Source organism: Lactuca serriola, chromosome 2 (assembly GCF_051521515.1).
Source record: "Lactuca serriola cultivar US96UC23 chromosome 2, Lser_US96UC23_V15, whole genome shotgun sequence".
In the NCBI taxonomy this organism is placed as follows: Eukaryota; Viridiplantae; Streptophyta; class Magnoliopsida; order Asterales; family Asteraceae; genus Lactuca; species Lactuca serriola.
In genome coordinates this window covers 226,895,378-226,918,772 of record NC_136409.1, presented here as the reverse complement: position 1 = coordinate 226,918,772, position 23,395 = coordinate 226,895,378, and the positions used below count along the sequence as shown (strand labels likewise).

Sequence of the window (23,395 nt, the reverse complement as noted above, 5' to 3'; positions counted from 1 at the left end):
TATTTAATTCTATTAATGAGGAATATGAGTTAATGTCAATGAATATTATTGTTCAAAATAATAGAGATTATATATATATATATATATATATATATATATATATATATATATATATATATATATATATATATATATTAGTGTAAAAATATTATCTCAAAGTTAATGTGAATAACATAACCATTTTAAACATATATTTTTTAATATTTTAAAAATATATTTTTAACCTTCACCGCGCAATGCGCGAGAATTCGGCTAGTACCGTTATATAGGTGGACTTGATGATGACAAGAAGCCTATGTAGATTGAAAACTTGATAAAAAACATACTCAATGGTATAATGAAAAAAAATATGTTTGCTAGTTAATTTGATATAATTAAAAATGTAGTGATTTATTTAACACATAATAGATCAGGATAACGATTACTAATAGGAAATAGGCTAAATAACATATTAGGTTAACCATTAGATCCGAAGGTGTGTATGGGAACAACCTTTCACTACCTTTTATTTATTTATTTTTCTTAAAAATATATTTCATACAAATATTTTGTTTACGTTGTAAGGAATTAAAAACCATAAATTTTAATATATTTTTAATAAGTATATAATTTAATAAATATTAAAAAAAATATGATGAATCAAACATGAGAGAGAATGTGGGTTCTCTTTCACCCATTCTTATCTTGCACCCCATTCCTGCAAGGTTGGTGTTGTGTTCCTATATGCGGGAACACTTTTCGTTTTTCTTTCCTGCTACGCATCATGCGGCCTTACTAAGGATAATTTAATAAATTTATTATAATATATGAGTTTTTTATCTTTATTTGAAATAATTTTTAAATTATGGTTTTATATAAAGTTTTAATTTTGTATTTTTAAACTGTTTTTTAATTCAATTTTTAAAAAAATATAAAACTAAATGCTCAGAAAAGCTTTTGAAAACTTATGCCGACATGCCCTTTATATTTAGAAAAAGATTTCTCATTAATATATTTTAGCAACTCCTTGTTATATCCAGGCATATGTATAACCTCCAATGCCTAGTGTACATGTCATATAATAATATTGTTCCTAATTTAGGAAATTTGATTTTGACAAAAATAATTTCTTCTTATTTTTCAAATGATGACATGGTCTTGGTAGTGATTAGTGAAACAATTTTTAAGGCATTTTTTTCGTCAATTCTAACGCCGAAATCCGATAACTCGTAAACGGAAACAAGATTGCAAAATACTTAAAGTATCATTTACGAAACAATGGTACAATTTATTTACTTGGATTTTTTGTTTAATAATTTCGTAATATATGTAGACGACAAAATTTTCATTTCTAGGATAATATATCAAAAATAATATTGTCCATCCATAAATATATTCATTTTATCCAAAACTACCCTTAACTTGTGGCTCTCCATGCCACCCTCACCATTATTTGTTTCCACAAATCACACACATTCTTACCCTTAGACCTCACCCCACACCATGAATGACAAAGTAGACAAGCTAGTGATCTTCCTGGCAAAAAGAGATGGGATTGACAAGCTTGTCAAAACCTTCCAATATGTCTCTAAACTCCTTGTTTGGCACCTCGAAACCACTAATCCAAACGCAGCCCATCGAGCCAAACAGTGTGAGGTGGCATCAGGGTTGAGCCGGAAAGCCTTCAGAACCGGCCGGTTTCTCACGGGCTTCAATGCCCTTAGGAGAAACCCTGGCCCAACCCCGACTTACAGGGTTCTATCGGTCTTTGCTAACGCAGGGGAAATGGTCTATTTTTTCTTTGATCATTTCCTTTGGTTATCAAGGACTGGAGTTCTGGATGCAAATCTGGCACGAAGAATGAGTTTCATATCAGCGTTTGGAGAATCGCTTGGGTATGTGTTTTTTTGTGTTATTGAATTTAGTATGATCAAAGAAGGGATTGAAGAAGAAAGAAGGATTCGAAGGAGTTTATTAGTAGAATCAAAGGAAAAAGGTGATGAAATTAAGAAGATTAAGGCTGATAGAGTGATGAGATTAATGGCTGTGGCTGCTAATTTGGCTGATTTGATCATTGGCCTAGCTGATATCGAGCCCAATCCATTTTGTAATCATGCTGTAACACTTGGGATTAGTGGGCTGGTGTCTGCATGGGCTGGATGGTATAGAAATTGGCCAACTTGAAGTAGGGGCAAAATTGAGTTATTTTGAAAATCATGATTCATGCATCATAATTTATTATAAAATCTGCATTATTAGTTTGCTTGTTGTATATATGGCGAAAAAATAGATAAAACTACGTTACTGAATTGACCAAAATAGTTTTCTTATGATCCTTATATTTTACTTATATTAGGGGTATGGTTTTAACCATGGATGTCACATAACGACACACACTCTCCTTGGTGTGTGGCCTAGGCCGTGCCTGCCTTCCCAATCTCTCTCTCTCTCATGGATGTTTTTTAATTCAAATTTTCTGTTACATTATAAATATTACCTTAAAGCATTCAATTTTACCACACTTACAAATATCTTTTTTTTTTCTCTTTATAATACTACTTCTATCTTTCTAGAATTCAAAATCATGTCTTCTTCAAACATTCAAAACAACCAAAAAACACTCGCAAGAAACACATCAACCCATTCATTTGATCGGCCAATTTACTCGTCATGTGTCTATCATTATTTAGTTTACATTGAAATGTTTAAAAACAATTAAAAAAATAATTAACTCATACAATGATTACCATTCTTAATGTGTGGCATGAAAAAAAAAATAGTAAAATTGAAGTCACGTTGAGGTAAAGCTGATATGACAAACAAAAAATATGACAAAAGTAATATCACTCCTTCCAGTCTTATATATTATTTTCTTTAATGGAATTAAGTTATTAAAGGATAATATTAACATACTTCCATCCAATTATGATTATCTATAACTAGTCTTTTTTGATTTCATATGATGAATATGGATCGACTTCATAATTAAAAAACCCATATCATTCTAAAAATGATTTGATTGAGTATATATACGACACAATTTTGGAAGTTATCTAACTTAAATTAATAATAATTTTAATTAAAATAATCATAAGCTATATTGGAATAAAAAGAATCATAAGCTATATTTATTTAAAAAAAATTATTTGGGTTAGGTTGCTAATGAACTTGAAAGTTTAAGTTTAGTTGGGTTACATTGGTGGTGAAAAAAAGATAAATTAGTTGTTTAATAAATAGTTTGGTAGAATTTGATCGTGAATAAGCGTAATGTAATGATTATCTAAAATAAATATTCATAAAAACCATAAACTAAAAAAAATGACCAAAATTGAAAAAAAAAATAATTATTTAAAACATATAACAATTTAAAAAATAATAAAAAATATTTGTAATATTTAAAATTTAGTCTTTCTTTGTTTTAGACATTTGCCACTATACTTTTCATTATTACACTTTTGGTATCTTATTACAAAAATTTGTGTTCTTGAAAATTTAGCCATAATATTTTTCATATTTTTGCAACTTTAGTCCTTTAATTCTCAAAAGCTTAAGAATCAATAAAGTTCATTAATTCATTTGTCTTGGATGTTTGCCACTAAAATTTTCAATTCTTACACTTTTGGTCCTTTATTACAAAATTTTATGTTTTAAAATTTAGCCACAATCCATGTCGCTTTCATTTGTAAAAAAAAAAAAAAAAACCTAACCTAGGGCGAAAGCTGAGAGAAAATGCTCATGTGCAATTTTTTTTATGTTTGAGTTTTGAAATTTGACATCAATGCTTTTGTATGTTGACATGTTTGGTCACTATATAGAAAATAAATTACAAAAGTTCTCCGAGTAATTTATAGAAAATATAAATAAGCATTCTTTTATAAAAACTATCCATGTGTTTAAATAATATAACTCTTTGGTCATTGTGTTCAAAAAAATTGTCCATACGATTAAAGAAATTTTTTAATTATAACCCCGCAAAAAGGAAATAAGTAGACTCGCAACATGCGTTCCCTCACAGAGCAATGAACGAAGAATTTCTAGTTAATAAATAAAAAAACAAAACAAAAAAATATGTAAGTAAATATATATATATATATATATATATATATATATATATATATATATATATATATATATATATATATATATATATATTTTATCTAAAATTCGAAGGCGATTAAATAGACATTTTATTTTACCAAATAAACATTTTTTTTACAAAAATATATGGAATTTTAAAATTACTTTTTGCTTTTATTGTAGCAACGTTCCATTTCGTTTTAGAAAATTAAAAAAACGTTGAAAAGAAAAATGTAAAAAGTTACATGAAAATTTGTGAATAAAAAGAGAAAAAGTATAAAGAAACAAAATATGAAATTTGTGAATAAAAAGAAAAAAGTATAAAGAAACAAAATATAAAAAGTAAGTGTATTGTTTTTTTTTTTTTTTTTTTTTTTTAAATTTAATATCCCTTACATAAATAAATAGAATTTTAAAATTAAGGGATAATAACTTAAAATGGTAACAAATTTTCGACTTTTTTCATATTTATTCAATAAACTTTTTTCCGTTATTTATTTGTCACTGAACTATTGAAACTACTCACATTTACCCTTATGACCGGTAACAAGGGTAAATGTAAGCAGTTTCAATAATTCATTTATCACTGAACTATTGAAACTACTCACATTTATTTGTCACTGAATTATTGAAACTGCTTACATTTACCCTTATGACCGGTAACAACCGGTCATAAGGGTAAATGTAAGCAGTTTCAATAATTCAGTGACAAATAGATAACGAAAAAAAGTTTAGTGACTAAATGTGAACAAAATCAAAAGTTTATTTCCTTCTAAGAAAGTCCAATGACTAAATGTGAACAAACTTCCTATTGTATTATGTTTTAGCAAATTATTTATTTCTGTTAAATTCTAGCAACATTTGTTGATGAAGAAATATATGAAGTAAAAAAAAAAAACCCAGAAAATATATTTAAAAAAAAAAACAAAAAACTGAAACCGAAATAAAAAATCAATGGGTTGACATTTTCCAAAATAAAAAATCAAAGTTTTCAATTTGATTTTGGTTTTACAAAAAAATGAAACATTTTCACAGATGTGAATTATGACAATTGGTCTGACATGTGGAATTAAAGAACACACAAAGAACACGGTGATTTGAGTGTTTAAAGATGCATTCGATTATGAAAGGTGTTTATAAAAAAAGATCTAGATCTAAATCTACATAATTAACACACAGTAACCATCTCAATGTTACATCTCTCAAGCACACATCTACATGTGATATGAACCCACCTCATATAAAAATGTTTACATCTCTCTCTCATGTCATAAGGGGGAGTTTTGGATTGAAAAATTCCGAATTGAGCGCTTTCTCAATCTTGTTTTTTTTTTTTTTTTTTTTTTTTTTGTAATCATTTTTCGATTATAAAAAGGGGGAGAAATTTAGATATGGAAATTCGAAAGCTGAATTTTTGTAAAAACAAAATCAGATTGGAAATTTGTAATTTTTTATTTTGGAAAATACCAAACCATTATTTTTTATTTCAGTTTCGGTTTTTCATTTTTTTTAATATATTTTTCGGGGTTTTTTTTTTTTTTTTTTTTTTTTTTATTTCATAGATTTTTCATCAACAAATGTTGCTACAATTTAACAAAAATAAATAATTTGCTAAAACATAATACAAGAAGAAGTTTGTTCACATTTAGTCATTAAACTTTTTTAGAGGGAAACGAACTTTCGATTTTGTTCATATTTAATCACTAAACTTTTTTTCGTTATCTATTTGTCACTGAACTATTGAAACTATTTACATTTTACCGGTCATAAAGGTAAAATATAAACAGTTTCAATAGTTTAATGACAAATAGATAATGAAAAAGAAATTTAATAATTAAAAATGAACAAAATCAAAAGTTATTTAGTCAATATCCCTTAATTTAATTTTGTTTAGCAACGTGCCATTTTTAGTATTATTACGTACTAATTGTTACCACCCACAGAGGATTGGAGCTTCCTTGGACTTTTCTTTCACAAATCCTATTCCACCGTCTCTCTCGGAGTCCATCCATTAAACCCTTCGCAGTTACGCCTACCGAAGATCGACGACATTTCTCAACTCAGGTTCTGATTTTCAGTAATTATCGAACTCAGTCAGGTGACTACTTGCCCTCCTCTCATCCGTGTATTATATGCTTATAATCCGAATTTGCTTTCACTAACTTGGAGTTTGTCCGCGCATTACACCAGATGGCGGATGCCGAAATTCAATCGCGATATGTGAAGTTAAACAAAGATCAAGCGCCAGTCGATATCAATCCCGGAGAACTCAATCAGCCAATTGAAGTTCCTCAGGTTTCATTGCAATTTGTCTTTTGTACGCATCTCTGGTTGATGGATCCATTCTATAGTTCTTTAGGTTTAGTCAATTGACATCATGATTTGTGAATTTCAACGACCTATTAGCGAAATTGACACTTAGTAAAATGATCACGAGTCACGACATTGGTTGATGTAGAATTCACTACTTGCTTATAAAAACCCTAATTATCACACAGCGCGGACCAGAATTCAAGTTGCTTTTGGACAATGCACTTTAATCCTTGGATATACAAATCTACCAGTTGATTGTGAGCCTATATACCTTTTGTGTGATCTTCTATTGTAATAGATCGATCATCGATAGTCCGATTGTTCCAAAGAAAAAAAACACACACAATGTAAATATGTAATAATTGAATTTTCAAAGAGCAGATCGATTATTTTTAATATTCTGTTCGTTAATATTTTTGCATATAACTTGTTTCATCCTTTGATTTGATTTACAGATGAATGTTCGCAAATGCAATGAATGTGGGCAGGCTTTACCAGAGAGCTTCGAGCCTCCTGCTGTTGAACCTTGGTCAACTGGGATATTTGGTTGTGCTGAAGATACTGAAAGCTGTAAGTTTTACACTTTGAACCATACAAGCAGCATTCATATTTCTCTTCCATGGAATTTGGCTGGAATTGGAATTCAGTTCCATTCCGATCCCGGAAATGGAATTCACAATTCCTAAAACATATTCAAGTCAAGAATTTGACAATAATGTTTGTTTTGTGCATGCATGCAGGCTGGACAGGACTTTTTTGCCCATGTGTTCTGTTTGGACGCAACTATGAGAAGCTAAGAGAAGACATGCCTTGGACCACACCATGTGTTTGTCATGCAGTTTTCGTTGAGGGTGGCATGGCACTTGCTGCAGCAACAGCCGCATTTCATGGGATCGAACCCCAAACATCAGTTCTCATTTGTGAGGGGTTGCTTTTCACTTGGTGGGTATGTGGTATATACACTGGAATTGTCAGACAAACATTACAAAAGAAATACCATCTCAAGGTGCTCACACTTCCTAATGTACTGGGCCACTGTGTATCTGCAGTGTGGGCCAGCTCAGGGGTTGTTGGAAAAATAACTATTTTTTTTGTTTTGTTTTTGATATGCAGAACTCACCGTGTGACCCATGTTTAGTGCACTGTTGCATGCATTGGTGTGCGTTATGTCAAGAACACAGGGAGATGAAGGGGCGGCTGTCTGATAATGCTATCATGCCAATGACCATTGTGAATGCACCACCTGTTCAAGTGATGGACACCGATGGAGAGAAGAAAGAGTCTGTTAATGGGCATGATCGTCGTGCTCATTTGGAGATGCAAGCTTTGTGATGGATTTTTGGTAATTGGGTTGGGTGGAGTAGCAATGGTTAGGATGTAGTGATAAAATGATTGTTGATGGATCACCTTGAAAAGCTTTGAGTTAAAGTAGTCATATATATAGTAATTGAATCTACCTTAGTGAATCATATATATATATATATATATATATATATATATATATATATATATATATATATATATATATATATATATATATATATATATATATATATATATATATATAGTATTACTTGTTATTTTATAAGAGTGCAGAAAAAGAAAAAGAAAAAAAGCAACATACATCTACTATCTTATCAATCTATGCAACATATATTTTTAATCATCTAATGGGCCTTAAAATGGTAGAAGCTATCTAAAAATGTAACTTGTCTGTTTTACGATTTTAATTAGATGTCACGAAAGGATACAGTTGTGATGTTTAAAATGGTACTTTTTTTATACATAAAATGGTAAAAATGGTGGTTTATAATATAAAAAGATTAATATGGTGAAAAAGCTATGGTGTATGGATTAACAGCTAACCGATTTTAAGTACTAAATGCAACAAATAGCTAGTTACTTATATTTATTTGTGTTGTATGGAAAACATTTTCACCTTTTCTATTACTTAATTATACTTTTCTTCTTCTTCTATTATGGCAGTGTAATTTTGACATTGAATATTTACACAATTATACCACTGAAAATTACTTTATGACTGATTGAGTAGATTTTTTTTTTCAAAAGTAAAATTTCGTAAGAGCATTCAAAATGAATATTTAATGGAAGCATTGATTAAGAAATATAGTGGGATTTCAAGTTGAAATATAATGAATTTGATATTAAATGAAAAAGTGCACACATTCTTGCTTGTTTCACCTAATATAGTGGGGATTTCAAGTTGAAATATAATGAATTTGATATTAAATGAAAAAGTGCACACATTCTTGCTTGTTTCACCTAAATAAATTCCATTAAAATTTGTAGATATCAATGGATTATAAAATTTAAATAATAAAATTGTATGAAAGAATGAAATGTTGATGTGGTGGTCCTTTAAACTTTGGGTAAATGACACAAAAAACACTCTTTCTATACAGCAATTCGATTTTGACACCGTGTTTTTTTTGTGTCAATTTTGACACTGTGTTTTCCAAATTGTTACAATTCTGACCACTTGACCGGTTAACTAGGTTGCATGCTGACGTGACATGATGACGTGACATGCTGACATGATATGCTGACGTGTCAAAATTGAATTTTTTTTCTCACAGAAAACACTAAGTTTTCATTTTTTTTTTCGATTTTGACACTAAGTTTAATTTTTTCTTTCAACTTTGACACTATGTTTTTTTGTTCCAAATCGAACATCATTTTTTTCAATTTTGTTCAATATTGACAATTTTCTATTTGAAACTGTATAAATATTTTTTTAATACATTTAAACCGTATAAATATGTTTTTTTTTTCATTTAAAAACCATAGTTTTGTATAAATACATTTTTTTACACTAAAACCATATTTTTATATATAAATATGTATTAGTTATATACAAATTGTATTTTATATTAAATATGCAACTTTTAAATGTGTTTGGAGGTTTGGAGGTGTGTTGTCGATCAAAACTCGGATATCAAGTTTGCAACCCATCAAATTTTTACATCTTATTAGAAGCTTATGGTTAGTTTGATTCTCATGATATATTTAATGCTTTGAATGTAAAAAAAAACACCTTGTATTTAAATAAAAATGTGGTTTTTAAACGAAAAAAATATGTTTATATGATTTAAAATGTAATAAAAAAATATATTTATACAATTTCAAATGGAAAATAGACAAAATTGAACAAAATTTGATAAATGATGTTCGATTGGAACAAAAAAAAAATATAATGTCAAAATTGAAATAAAAAATTAAACTTAGTGTCGAAATTGAAAAAAAAAAGTGAAAAATTAGTGTTTTTTGTGGGAAAAAAATCAATTTTGACACGTCAGCATGTAACCTAGTTAACCGGTCAAATTGTCAGAATTGTAACAAATTGGAAAACACAGTATCAAAATTGACACAAAAAAACACGGGGTCAAAATCGAATTTCTGTGTAAAAAGAGTGTCTTTTGTGCCATTTACCCTTAAACCTTATAGTGTGGAAAAATAGGATGCAATGTGGTGGGATGTCAAGTCCACCAAGCAAATTACACAATTTGTTTGCAAATAAAACGTAATATAATGGTAAAAAGGGGTATCGATCCTCGGGGAAATGGTTGTATTCAATCACCAATGCAATCCAAAAGAACTATTGTAAATAAACTAACTACAATTAAACTAAGGGGGGGGGGTGTTTGATTACTTGAAAGCTAAAAGACTTGAATAACTAAAAACTTGCAATTAAGCAAGATACTGAGATGCTCAAATATTGGAGATAGTTGGTTAACTAAGGCAGTTCAACACAATGAACATTTGTGTGTTTATCATTAGGATCCAACATGAAGCTTATCACTCATCCCAAATTGGTTATAGCAATCATGAAGCAAAGCATGATATGCCAAGATTCATCTTAGGTAGTATGGAGGTTGGGGAAGCCCAAAACACACCTTCTTAATCAAGATCAAGGGTTTAATTGAAGCAATTGAACCCAAGAAGTTAATTAGCTTTAAAAAAGGAATCCCCAATTCCTAGAGGATGTCAATGCTTACATATCCATAAAGGAGCTGTGATTCATAAACTAGAGATGATTTTTACTATCATAAAGCCCTTGTTCTAAGTTAATTCAATGATTCAATGCAAAACCAAAGAAATAAACTAACAATAGCTCATTCAAGTGTCAAGCTAATGATCAAAACATTAAACAAGCATAAGAAATATGATCTAGAACCATAAACATAAGATAATTGATAATCTAGCATGAATCCTTCAAAAACCCACAAACATTCAAAGGTTTTAACCAAAGTTAACCAATATAGAGAGTTTAGCCACTCATGGCAATAGAAAAACAATCACAAAAGTCTAATTGGTTAAAGAAACTACCAATATCTTGAAAAGATGAAAAGAAATGAGTCTTCAAGCTCCAAAATCGCCTCCTCCAGGTCTCCAATGGTGAAAAATCGAGAATCTAGCTAATAGATCTGATCCCCCCAGGTTATGGTGTGCCAAATGACCAAAATGCCAAAACTGGGCAGTTGCGCGGGTACCTGCGCGACGGAAATTCCACCCGCGCAAGTGTTGCTGTAATGTTATTGGTCCTTCATCCACCACTCCACCTTTCCACTATCAAAGATTCCTTTGGTCCCCTCCATATCCATGTGATTTAAACCAACCAATCATCATTTAGATTCAAATGTGGATGCTCCAAGCCCAAAATAAAAGTCTAAGATCCATATTCACAAGCCCACTTCATCCAAACCTTTAGATTTTTAAGCCCAAATCTTATTTTTTGGATCCGCCAAGCCCAACAATGCCTCGAGAGCCCACTAAGCCCGTCTCCAATCAACCCGCATCCGCAACGAACACGGAAAACCTGCAAAATACCTTATGCAAAATAAAAAGCACCCGGTACGATCCATAATAAAAAAAATAAAGAATATACAATGCATTAATAATAAAAACATCTAAAAATTCTAAAATAAACTATAAAAAGAAGTAAATAAAATAAACTATCACAATGATAAACATATAAACAGAAGTATGTTATTTTTCATTTTTTTTTAATGCAAACATCATGATTCTTATAATTTTACGAAATAAATGAAAATGATTTTGAAAAGAAAATGATGTAAATCTAAAAGCAAAATGAAGTATTATGTTTTATTGGTATAAAAAGGTCGGTCTTAAAAAATGCAATGCATGCATTTTAATAATCTTGTAAACTATGTGTATCAGTTTCACATTTATAATTTATACAATCATTAATTTTTTTTTTGGTTATTCGATCATATGATATAATATAGCAATATCTTTTACGGACGTAAGTAGTATCATAGGGTTTGTATTTTCTAACATTATTTTCTCAAACAAACCACATTATCAATTCATAGAAGAGGATAAAATTAGCCAAGCAAAAACAAGGGGGTAAATGAGTAATTTCGTCAGTAATGCCACAACCGTTCAAACCGCAAAGATCCAATGTAACCAATTATAGAAGTCCACGTGTAACTGGCGGTTAAATTTTGAAAACTCGCCATTGAAACCTGTAAAAACTCCCCAACAGCGTCTTCACAACCATTTGCAACATTCATTTAAAACTGGCTGTTCTCTTTTCAACGTCAATGGCGTCTCTGAAAACCAGATTGCAACACTCCTACACTCCCGCAGCACTGAGATCTTATCTCGCAGAGTTCCTGTCCACCTTTTTCTTCGTCTTCGCCGCTGTTGGCTCCGCCATGGCCTCAAGTATCTCTCTCTAAAACGGTTTTTCTTCTCAACTTCCGAATTGTAATGAAATTTGCTTCATTTTGTAGGGAAGATGGCGCCGGAAGCCGCAATGATTTGTCCTTCTAGTCTGATAGCGTCAGCGATTGCAACTGCCTTTTCACTGTCAGTCGCGACTTATGTAGCCGTTAATATCTCCGGTGGCCATGTGAATCCGGCGGTGACGTTTGGAATGGCAGTGGGAGGACACATCACTATCCCGATGGCAATCTTCTACTGGATTTCTCAAATGCTTGGCTCTGTCATAGCCTGTGCTCTCTTAAAAGTCTTTACCGTTTCACCGGTACACTCAAAATTTGAATCTGCGCTCGTCATATCTTTAAATATTCAATTCCAGATGTAAACGTCTCTGAATTCATCGAAAACATTGTGTAAACCTGTATTTTCGTGTAGAGTGTTCCGGTTCACGGGTTTATTCCATCAGAAATGACGGGATTTGGGGCGTCGGTTCTGGAAGGTGTAATGACATTTGCGTTGGTGTACACCGTTTATGCTGCCGGAGACCCAAGGCGAGGTGCATTTGGGACGATCGGACCATTAGTAATTGGTTTGATAGCCGGAGCAAATGTATTGGCTTCCGGGCCGTTTACAGGCGGGTCAATGAATCCGGCGCACTCATTCGGGGCTGCTTTTGTTGGTGGAACTTTCAAGAATCAAGCAGCTTATTGGATCGGACCTTTGCTTGGAGCAGCCTTGGCGAGTGTTGTATATGACAATCTGGTGTTCCCTTCTGAGTCACCGGAGGATTCCGTCAGGGGAGTTACCGATAGGATTGTTGTTTAACTTGTTAATTACCATCTTAGCCCTCTTAATTACTTCTTACAACCAAACTGTGTGTGTATGTTATCTTAATGTTAATTTGTGTAGCAGTCAACACCTTAATAATCATATGCTTGTTTTCGTTAATGCATGACATGGCATTATTGTGAATGTTTTGTTTCATGGTAAAATTATTCTAATATTTATTGTAATTTTATATACTCCATATAATAAAAATATTTGATTATTTTCATCAAATAATAAAAACCTGTTCGACAAATACAATATATTGCAACAAAATCAATGCTACACTTCTTTTTGGAATAACCATCTTATTTCCCTTCCATTGTGATCAACTTGGTAATTCCACTCTGCTTTTATACAGTATATATCAACTTGACACTATAGGAGATTTGTTACATCAAAAACTGTTTTTTTTTTTCTTTTTAAAACGAGGGATATACTTGAGTCTTGAAGGACCATTAATGTCCATCTACAGAAAGAACACGTATGAGCCTACTGATCCATTGTTAAGCCCAAAAAAGTGTTAAGAAGACCCATTAACCAGTCAATCAAGATTTAGAGGTGCACCAATTACATTTTTAATATATGTACACTAATTTGGGTTCCAACAATTGAACTCTCACTTGTTCTTCAAAAAAATGAGTTAAGGTTGGGGATTTCTCCAAATCCTAGATTTATTAATGTTAGACGAGGCTTCTAGTTAGATTTAATCATTAGAACACTAATCAATCTATTGGTGTTAATCCATTTGTCATGTCTCAATTTGTGTTTTGGAAGTTTTGATCTGTTTTGAGACCAAACTTAAATAAATCATCCATTGATTCATCTAAACTTGAATTTAGACATTGATTTAGTGTTAGTTCATAATTTGGGTTTTGGATTTCATCATCTTAAGTTCAATTCATAGTCAAAGATTCAACCTAGTCTTATTTAAAGTTGTAGTCAATACAAATCTAATTGACATAAATGTTGTTTCATGGTTTAAATGTGCATTTTGCACTTCATCTGAGGCACATTGGATTTCAGTTTATAGTTGCATGCTTCAAGCGCCGGCTATCTATTGTTGTGGTCATCCAAACTTCAGCTTATCGTTTATTGCTCTAACGTTGAAGCAAAATATTGTGGGAGTTGCTAATGTCATTGTTGAAACATGGTGGATACTAAACATCCTTCTTGAATTTCACACACCTCTTGACAACGCAATCATTGTGTATTGTGACAATTAAGAGTCAAGTTTACTTGTCTAACAATCTCGTGCAACATCAAAAGACAAAACACATAGAAATCGACATCCATTTTGTTTGTGACAAAGTGGCGGCATACCAATTACCTACATGCCCTTCTACACTGCAACATGCCAAATCTGCTGGAAACTATAAAAATAAATTGTAACAATTTCGTAAATCAAATCATAAAATAAGATATAATTGTAACAATTTCGTAAATCAAAGTTTAAAAAAAAAATCATAAATCAATGTTTTTTTTTAAAAAAAAATATAATTAAAAAAACCAAGTTATACAAAATTTCTACAAAAAAAAAAACACTTAAAAAAGATGAAAGACGAAAAAATTTGAAGAGACAAGTCAAACGTAATTTGGAATAGAACACGCACAGAGTTTTTATAGTTCGAAATCTTCTAAAAGCAAAAACTGTTGCGAGATGACAAATGTTGCGCGTATGATACGTTGCGTAGCAAAAAATGGTCTTAAGAGGTATTTCTAAAAAACAAATAACCCTTAACAAACACTATATATAACATATGAAATTACTTCTCATTTTTAATTAAAAAAATCCGATTTAACATAAGAAATGTGGTATTCAAAATTTTTTATTGTAATTAGAGCATTTACCGTACTTTTAAATATAAATATATGTAAAAGGAAAAGTTTGTACCTAACCATCATTGTTTCAAGGCACTCACGACGCACATATACATCAATGGCACCATTTGTTAAATTACAGAAACACCCTAATAATTAACCGTTGACTCGACATTTTCATTCATAACGAAAACAAATATACTTCTTCTATACCAATCCCCACCACTAACTAAAAAGGAAGAAACAAACTCATTAAGCCCCAAAATGAAAAATTAAATAAGAAGACAAAAACAAAAAAATCCAAAAGAGAAAAATTCTATTAACATTCGATAGTCCCTTTTTGTGGTGGCGGTGGAGGTTTAGCATCACCATTAACCACCGTTCCAACACCATTTTCCGGCGACTTCCTCTTTGGCTTAGCTTCTTGCAACATTGACACTACATCCCTCATTGAAGGCCGGTCAGCTGGATTTCTACTCGTACATAACAACGCCACCCTTAGCAGTAACATCATTTCTTCTCGTACTGAGCCACACGACGCCCCTGCATTTTGATCCAATACATCTTTGGTCCCTTCTTTTGTTTTAATTTTTGACCTTACCCAATCCACGATGCTATTCCCATCCCCGAATTCAGAGTTCACTGATGTCTTTCCGCTAATAATTTCCATTAATACGACCCCAAAACTGTATATGTCACTTTTTTCATCGACTTGCAAAGTGTAGGCATATTCTGTAAAAAATCAAATCATCAATGTTTATTAATTCTAAAACAATATACAACTCTAATTGTACGACCCTTAAAAAAAATTCTATTTTTATTGAAGCACATTGAAGTTTGAAGTGATTCAAATTAAAAGTTAAAACCCTCCTTAAAACATTTCTTTTGTCCCTCATTTTATAAAAAGAAAATATATTTTATTTAAAAGTCGTGGACTAATAAATACTCCAAAAAATGACGAAGGCATTGTCAATGAGTTTGACATCTAGGGAGATGAAGCACTAACCACCGTTGGATCTTGAAAAAATCTAGTGGGGGTCCATGATAGCTAAAAAAGTACACGTCTAAAAGAAAAAGTTCACGCGCATAGTGCGCACAACAAACTTCAAACAGTTGCAGTTGTAGCGCCAAAAATATAAATTTTACAAGCTAGTCCTTTATGTTTGATGGCTTTTCACCTTCTTAAGAGAATGATTCATGAAATAATTTAAAACTATAGGGTTTATATTGAACATATACAGAACTCAGCAGTTAGCACGTCACCCCTACTCAACGAAACTAAATCACCATAAAAAAGACATGCAAAATAACGTGATGCATCATTAAGTTGTACGCTAACATGTGGTGTTGTGCTACATTGTACAAGTCAATGATGCAACATATTAGCATTTTGGTTTGTTAGCGTACAATAGTGATTGCACGATGTATAAGTTATTCAAAAAGAAATACGTGATACCTGGTGCAATGTAGCCGTATGACCCAGCAATAACTGACATTGATTCTTCGAATTGGATGAGCTTCGCGACACCAAAGTCGGCCACCCGGGCTTCCATCTCGCCGTCCAATAGGATATTGCTCGGCTTCAAATCACGGTGGACAATCACCGGATCACAGTCGTGGTGGAGGTAGCAAATGCCCTGCGCCACCCCTAGTGCTATCTTGTAACGGGTGACCCAATCCGCCATTAAATTGTCACTTTTGTTCTTCCCATGGAGGAGATCATCTAAGCTTCCATTGGGCATGTATTCGTAGAGCAGCATCGTGCACTCCCTGTTGGTGCAGTACCCAAGTAATCTCACGATATTCCGGTGCCTCACGTTGCCCAATACGTCCACCTCCGCCAACACCCCTCGCCGGCGTCTGATCGTCTCTTTGTTTTTCCCCCAAAGCTTCTTAACGGCTATGATCTCGCCACTTGGCATTTCGGCTTTGTAAACGGTCCCAGTGCCCCCCATTCCGAGGATCTTATCCGTCATTGACAAACACTCCACCACATCGTCGGCGGTGAAGTTCAACCGTTGGAAGGCGGTTAGTTTCCACGGTCCGATCTCTCTTTCCTCTACAACGAAGCGACGCTGGTAGTTTGCACGGAAGCATCGGCTTCCGGCTATGAGGATGAAAAGGCCTACACCAAATGCCGCCGCTACTATCCACACGATAGCTCCGGCCGTCTTCTTCGGTTGCTGTGGCTTGATCTCAGTTTCACTTTCAGTACCACAGGGTTTCTGGAGTACTCCACCGCATAGTCCTTCGTTTCCGGTGAATGAAGAAGGATGTATGCTCGAAAATGCAGGTCCGAAGGAAGGCACTGGCCCTGTGAGCTGATTGTAGGAAACGTTGAAACCTTCTAATGTACTGCAGTTACCGAAAGTGGAAGGAATCGTACCGGTAAGAAAATTGTGAGAAACATCCACTTCTGTTATCGAAGGTAGAGTTGAAATCTCCCATGGAATGATACCTGTCAATGAATTATGTCTTAAATTCAATGTAATTAACTTCATACAGTGACCAATATCCCAAGGAATGCTACCACTCAACTCATTCCCTGCGATTTCTATCTTATAGAAGTTGTAACAGCCTTGAAACTTGGGGATTTCCCCTGTAAGCTTACTTGAACTCGCTGAAAATATCTGTAAACTACGAGCACTCCAGATATTTTCCGGCAAACCACTATCAAATGAATTTCCTGAAATATTTAGATACTCTAGTTTAGCTGCATCGGCTAAATCTGCTGGAATCGGTCCTGTGAAACTGTTGTCACTCATCTCCATGAACGTAATATTGGGCAAACTTCCAAATCCAATCGGAATTGAGCCGTTGAGTCTATTATTTTGGACGCGGAACCTTAATAACGACGTGCAATTAGCTAAAGAAGACGGAAGAGAACCAGAAAACTTGTTGGAAAAGAGGATGAGTTTTACTAGCTTGTTGCCGAGGCAGAGATTTGCTGGAATTGGACCAGAGAAAGAGTTGGAAGAGACGTCAAGCCTCTGTAATTTGGAGTTTAAGCCTAGTTTTTGTGGCAGAATTCCGGTGAATGAATTGTTCCATAGGAACAGGAATTCGAGCGCAGGAAGCTCACCGATTCCTCGAGGAACTTCTCCTGTAAACTTGTTGTTCATCAGACTCAACTCCATTAGGTTTTTCAATGACGACACTTCCTCCGGTATGTTTCCTGAGAATTTGTTATTCGACAAGTCGAGAATCCTCACATATTGCAAATTGCCTATACTAGCCGGAATTTCACCGTACAAATTGTTTTTGAAAATTAACAATGTCTCGAGCTTCGTCAAGTTAGTTAAAGCGATAGGAAAGTCTCCAGAAAGATTAGCGGATGAAATATCAAGAAATGAGAGATTTGACAACAAAGCAAACTGCGTTGGTAATTCGCCGGAGAAACCATTGTATCCGAATTCTAAACGCTGGAGCGACGTTATAAGCCCTAACTGAGCCGGAATTTCACCACCGAGGCTGTTTCCAGCAAGGTATAAGAACTTTAACCTTTGGAAACCACCATAACTTTTTGGAATTTCACCTTCGAAGTAGCTTCCACCGAGGTTGAGGTGTTCCAGAAAGCGCAAACGGACAAGCTCCTGAGGCAACGGCCCAGTGAAGCTGTTGCTGAAAGCATTAAAGAATGTAAGAAACTTCAACTTCGAAATCCCTGGCGGAAATGTTGAATTGAAAAGGTTATGATTGACATCAAGCGTCCGAAGAAAAGTCAGGCCGAAGATCGCCGTCGGTAGAGGTCCGGCAAAATTATTTACACTGATATTCAAATGGTGTAGGTGCGTTAAGTACTTGATGGCTTCGGGAATCGTGCCGGAGAGGTTCCGATTAGAGATGTCCAATGAATTGATCTGAAACGTTCTCGGATCACATTTGATACCGGACCAAGAACACCAAACATGTTCGAATCCAGGTTTAGATAACGAAGGCGATGGATCCCAGTCTTTAAACGTATTCAAAGGATCAACCAGAGATGATTTCAGAGACAGAAGTGACACAAGTTGCAGAGGAAGGGTGGTGGCAGCGGAGGAAATACTAAGAGGTAGACAAAGGAAGAAGAAGAAGAAGAAGCACGTCGGACGGTGGTTGTGGTGGTGGTTCATGGTGGTGATTTGGCCGGGGTTGTGGTTAGCGAGAAGAAGGGAAGTTAAATTTAAGGAAAACTAGACATGGAAGAGTTGGATTGTTGCTTTTTAGGAGTGCTTGCTTGGTGCAGAGGATGATGTTTCATGTTGATGATGATTGTTGGTTTTCTTTTTTCCTCGTTGAGTGGCTTTATCTGGTGATTGAAGATGATGAACAGACCTTCTACTTCTACTTCTACTGGTACCACTGTACCAGGTAAGCTCTTATTCCTATTTTTGCTTAATTCTCGTGCCTTTACTTTTTCTTTTTCTTTATTTCTTTAAGGGATGAAATTACATCTAATTTTTTTAATTCCTTTGGTATGATGATCTAATAAATGAAGGTTGTGGTTTTAAATAAATAAATATGGTATGAGGGATGTTTGGATTGTAGTGGTGGGTTTGAGTGATGGGATTTCATATTCAAAAACTTTACTTTTCATGATTATTCCTGGGCAGGGCATTCTTTTTTTCGTTTTTAGCTTTATCTTTGGCTGCAATTGCCAACAAACAGTTGCAGATGTTTCTCCCAGGATCCAAGAAAGTCCCTATTTTTTAATCTTTAACTACCCAAAGATCACATTTTATATTGTTTAACAAAATATTCCATACCCTAAAGTAAATTCTATTTGTTAATCATACTTGGATAGTTGGATATGCACCCTTTTTTTTTTTTTTAGATATGATTTTTTCATCAAATAAGTTCGCTATATCATCCACAATCGACGATACATATCTAACTTTAATGGAATGGATTTATACACCATTAATATAATTGTATCACAACAAATTTATAATGATTTGAACTCTTCAAAGTTTAATGGATTATATTTTAATAATTACAAGGTTTTATTTTTATTGAAAAGTTCAATGACTATTAAACTTTATATATATTGAATGTTATCATGCGTCTCATAACAGAAGAGTTTAATACATTCAATGTCAATTAAACATGTTACATCATTCAACTCTTTTGTTGAACTATACATGTATTGTGAAAGTTCTTGAAACAACAATATATTATTATTAGTTTCGGGCTTAAAGATGATAAGAATAAAAATGTGTTGCGACTCTTTTTTTATTATTTGTGTTTGTACAATCGCTCGAGAAAAGATGGTCTGCACATATATGTGGTAGGTATAATATGTATACAAGTTGTGTGACATGTGTCTCTATAAAATGTCGTATTTTTAGAAAAGAAAGTTGATTTTGGAATAATGCTTGTGATATCTAAAAATGCTGATACCTAAAATTTAAAAAGAAAAATGTATATATGAATAAAATAAAACCATGTATTACAATTATATCATAAAATAAGCATTTAGCTTGTAAAAAATGTTTGGTTGATTCGCGCATTCGTATTTCTATTTTACATAAAGCAATTTTGTTTTGTTATTAAAAAGAGTCGTTAAATTCATGAAATACTTTAAGTCAAATCATTTGAAATTTTAATTTCATTGATTCGTAAACTTCTTTGTAAGGATGACAATCATTGCACCTTTGTTATATCCTAGTATTGTAATTCATTTTTTTTGTGTTCAAATTTAGTGAATGATCTCTGGTTACCAAATACTTACATGCTATGTGAACTATTGTCCATAACATATTTTCACAAATAGGTTCTCCAAACGCTAAGATTGCATGATTTTCAAGTAAGCCCTTGAACAATGTTGATGCAAAAAAAATTATGTTCTAAATAAGGATTTATAAATGACTTTCGTGAATGTAGAACTGTTATGTGAAAATGTTATATATGAGTTTGTGGTACAGTTCAACATGATTATCTTTAATAAATCAATGATCTGTTTATGTTTTTTTTTTTTTTGAACCGGCAAACGAGAAATATATATATATATATATATATATATATATATATATATATATATATATATATATATATATATATAAAAAGAAAAAAGCAAAGCACACCTAGCAAGGAGCTAGGAGTAAAAGTACAAAACAAGAGGAGCACAAAAACTAAATGAAAGTTACAATGATTTGAACGAGAGGATATTCTAATCCATCGAGTTTAAGACTCTTTTACCACCTCTATGTTTAACCCAAAGAAATGCCGTTGATTTGACAATGTCCGCTACTTTCGTAGCACATAACCGTTTATTAGCAAATATTCGTTCGTTTCTTGCTTTCCAGATACTCCATAAGGTCGCATAACAAATGCTCAGCAGCCTTTTCTTCTTCTTGGGACAGGTTCCCCAATTGGAAGCATAATCGAGAACGTCGTGCACCGTTTGGAAGCTTATTAATGGAACATTACACCAATTGAAAATCCATTCCGTGACAGTTTTAGCAAAAACACATTGCACTAGGATGTGATCAGTTGTTTCTTCCATTGAGTTACATTGGCAGCAGGTGGTGGTTGGCAAGTTTATTCCCCTACTCGATAGTGCTGTCGTTGTGGATATACGACCCTGTTTCGCCCTCCAGATAAAACACGAGACCTTTAGAGGTATCTCTTTAATCCAAATGAAGCTGTCAATAACTACATGTCCATTATCTGTTTATGTGACACATGAAATGACGGTAATTTGAAAATTAATTTGTTATCCTCTTGACGAAGAAGGTGGAGATCTAGAAGTTGAAATAGTTTTCAGCCGTTCAAGGTGGTATGGGAGATTTACGACCGACTTGAATGGTTATCAAATAGGAATGTGAAGTGATTTAACCACAAGCCAAAGTATAATTTTCTACAGTTTTTGTGACTTGTAATTAGAGTTTATGGTCTTAAGCGGAAAGAAGAGTAAAGTCAGAATGATTTTGAAGTGTATTTAGTCCACATGAATTAGACGGTGTGGTGTATTTTTTTTATTAATGGTAAAAATGTGTCCCCTAAGTGTTACATCAGTTTTTATATTTTTTACAAAATTTACCTACAAATTAGGATATGGTAATGGTTTTATCTATGATTTTTTTAAAAAAAAATTCTAACTCTTTTTAATAAAAACCATATTAAAATTTAAAATAACATAAAATTAAAATTTACATCTTAGAAATCCTAAAATTAAAAATTAACATGAAACTAAAATTTACATTAAAAACCTAGGAAAAAAACGAAGTGAAAAAAAAAAACTAAATAAGAAACATAACATCGAAATTTCAATTGCGTTTTAGCTTATATTTTTCACAAATCGATGCATTCACCGGTTTAGCCATCTTCAGATCTTTGGGGTCGATGTGTTTCATATCTTGCATCAACAACGAATATTTTATAAGTCAGACGGTTTCAGTCATATGTTTCTCTAAAGTTATATTCAGTTGTGTCATTTGTATCATCATTTCCTCCGATCTTGTAGCACCTGGTTCCTGGTATGTAAGATTTATCTGAGTATTTTGTATTATTGGCCTTGGACTCGGCGAGTTGGAGGCCCGACTCGCCGAGTAGAGACGGGACTTGGGACGCGGTTAAGTTGGCGACTCGGTGAGTCCGCGCTGTCTGATGAAACCCTAATTTCCGAGGGTTTGCACCCTATTTAAACCGACCATTTGCGCCCCAACTCCGCCCCCTTCACCCTCAGAAGCTCTCCATACATTCTAGCCCTTGTTCTTGTGAGTTTGAGGCTTTATAGTGTGTCTTCTTGAAGATTTTGGGAAGGAAGAGGAGTAGATCAAGAGGAAGGGAAGGAAGCCAAGCATCTTTGTGTTCTCTCAGTAATTTCTTTGAGGTATAACTCGTTTTCCCTCTGTTTCTATGCTTATTACTCCATTAAAGTCCTTCTTGAACCATGTCCCAAGCTTGGTTGTGCATTGTTGGTTGATTCAAGTTGCTAGCCTTTAGATCTAGACCCTATTCAGTCCCTGGAGCTTGGATCTACTGCCTTTATGGAGTCATATTGCACACAAGCCCTAGATCTACCCCTTTTGGTGCACTTTGAGCCTTAGAACCTTTATTGGTGATGATCTACACGTAAAGTTGGAAACTTTACGTGTAAACCAGGCCCTAGGAGCCCAGATCTATGAATGACATGGACTGGATTCGAGCAAAATCGCGTATATGGCTTTTGCATGAAGCAGACTCGGCGAGTCGCTCATCTGACTCGGCGAGTCTGGTCGCGAGTCTCCGAGTTTGTCCCCTTTTCGTTGTGTCGAGTTGAGTAGTGAGTCCTGGGTGGACTTGGTGAGTTGGTAGCCGAACTCACCCATGAAGGAACTCGGCGAATCAACGCCCTGACTCGGCGAGTTCAAGGCAATCTTCTTAGATCAAGAACAAACTCGGCGAGTCACAACATAAATTGTTCATCGGATGAAGATGAACTCGGCGAGTTGTTCATACAACTCGGCGAGTAGGATGAAGGACTTGGATATCAGTTTAGAAGGAGAACTCGTCGAGTCAACGCCCAACTCGACGAGTAGAGACGGGTTGCAGGACAATTGATTGGATAAGGACTCGGCGAGTTGGGGAGTCAACTCGGCGAGTCGGGTCAACTGAAAGTTGACTCTGGCTTTGACTTTTAACTTGATCAAGGGTAAAATGGTCAATTTACCCGAGGGTCAGTTAGCGGTGTTTGATTGAGTATTTTGTGGGA

The 23,395-nt window shown here is 33.6% G+C and overlaps 4 protein-coding genes and 1 long non-coding RNA gene across 5 annotated transcripts; 4 read left to right on the top strand and 1 right to left on the bottom strand.

Moving 5' to 3' along the window:
• The first annotated feature begins 1,423 nt into the window (after positions 1-1,423).
• On the top strand, positions 1,424-2,251 carry PEX11B (peroxin 11B). Its single transcript, XM_079027156.1, has one exon. The coding sequence runs from the start codon at positions 1,483-1,485 to the stop codon at positions 2,161-2,163; it is 681 nt and encodes a 226-aa protein (XP_078883282.1). The 5' UTR covers positions 1,424-1,482; the 3' UTR covers positions 2,164-2,251.
• A 3,743-nt stretch (positions 2,252-5,994) lies between these two features.
• Positions 5,995-7,825, top strand: LOC145088753 (cell number regulator 6-like). The gene is made up of 5 exons (XM_079027155.1): positions 5,995-6,154; positions 6,247-6,351; positions 6,825-6,939; positions 7,110-7,375; positions 7,483-7,825. The coding sequence occupies exons 2-5, from the start codon at positions 6,247-6,249 to the stop codon at positions 7,699-7,701; spliced, it is 705 nt and encodes a 234-aa protein (XP_078883281.1). The 5' UTR covers positions 5,995-6,154; the 3' UTR covers positions 7,702-7,825.
• Positions 7,826-11,903: 4,078 nt separating this feature from the next.
• TIP5;1 (tonoplast intrinsic protein 5;1) lies at positions 11,904-13,023 on the top strand. Its single transcript, XM_079028901.1, has 3 exons — positions 11,904-12,078; positions 12,147-12,400; positions 12,511-13,023. The coding sequence occupies exons 1-3, from the start codon at positions 11,955-11,957 to the stop codon at positions 12,898-12,900; spliced, it is 768 nt and encodes a 255-aa protein (XP_078885027.1). The 5' UTR covers positions 11,904-11,954; the 3' UTR covers positions 12,901-13,023.
• A 1,752-nt stretch (positions 13,024-14,775) lies between these two features.
• LOC145088750 (uncharacterized) lies at positions 14,776-19,069 on the bottom strand. Its single transcript, XM_079027154.1, has 2 exons — positions 16,178-19,069; positions 14,776-15,453 (listed from the first exon to the last, which is right to left on the bottom strand). The coding sequence occupies exons 1-2, from the start codon at positions 18,831-18,833 to the stop codon at positions 15,041-15,043; spliced, it is 3,069 nt and encodes a 1,022-aa protein (XP_078883280.1). The 5' UTR covers positions 18,834-19,069; the 3' UTR covers positions 14,776-15,040.
• On the top strand, positions 18,948-21,711 carry LOC145088752 (uncharacterized). The gene is made up of 2 exons (XR_013701203.1): positions 18,948-19,071; positions 21,063-21,711. It is a non-coding gene; the product is annotated as an uncharacterized LOC145088752 (long non-coding RNA).
• The last annotated feature ends 1,684 nt before the right edge of the window (positions 21,712-23,395 follow it).

Coding starts and splice junctions, on each gene's coding strand:
- LOC145088750 (XM_079027154.1), bottom strand. CDS start 18,833: ATGAACCACCACCACAACCACCGTCCGACGTGCTTCTTCTTCTTCTTC. Junction 15,454..16,177: donor ATACGGCTACATTGCACCAG/GTATCACGTATT, acceptor GATTTTTTACAG/AATATGCCTACACTTTGCAA.
- PEX11B (XM_079027156.1), top strand. CDS start 1,483: ATGAATGACAAAGTAGACAAGCTAGTGATCTTCCTGGCAAAAAGAGAT.
- LOC145088753 (XM_079027155.1), top strand. CDS start 6,247: ATGGCGGATGCCGAAATTCAATCGCGATATGTGAAGTTAAACAAAGAT. Junction 6,352..6,824: donor AGCCAATTGAAGTTCCTCAG/GTTTCATTGCAA, acceptor TTTGATTTACAG/ATGAATGTTCGCAAATGCAA. Junction 7,376..7,482: donor AAAAGAAATACCATCTCAAG/GTGCTCACACTT, acceptor TTTGATATGCAG/AACTCACCGTGTGACCCATG.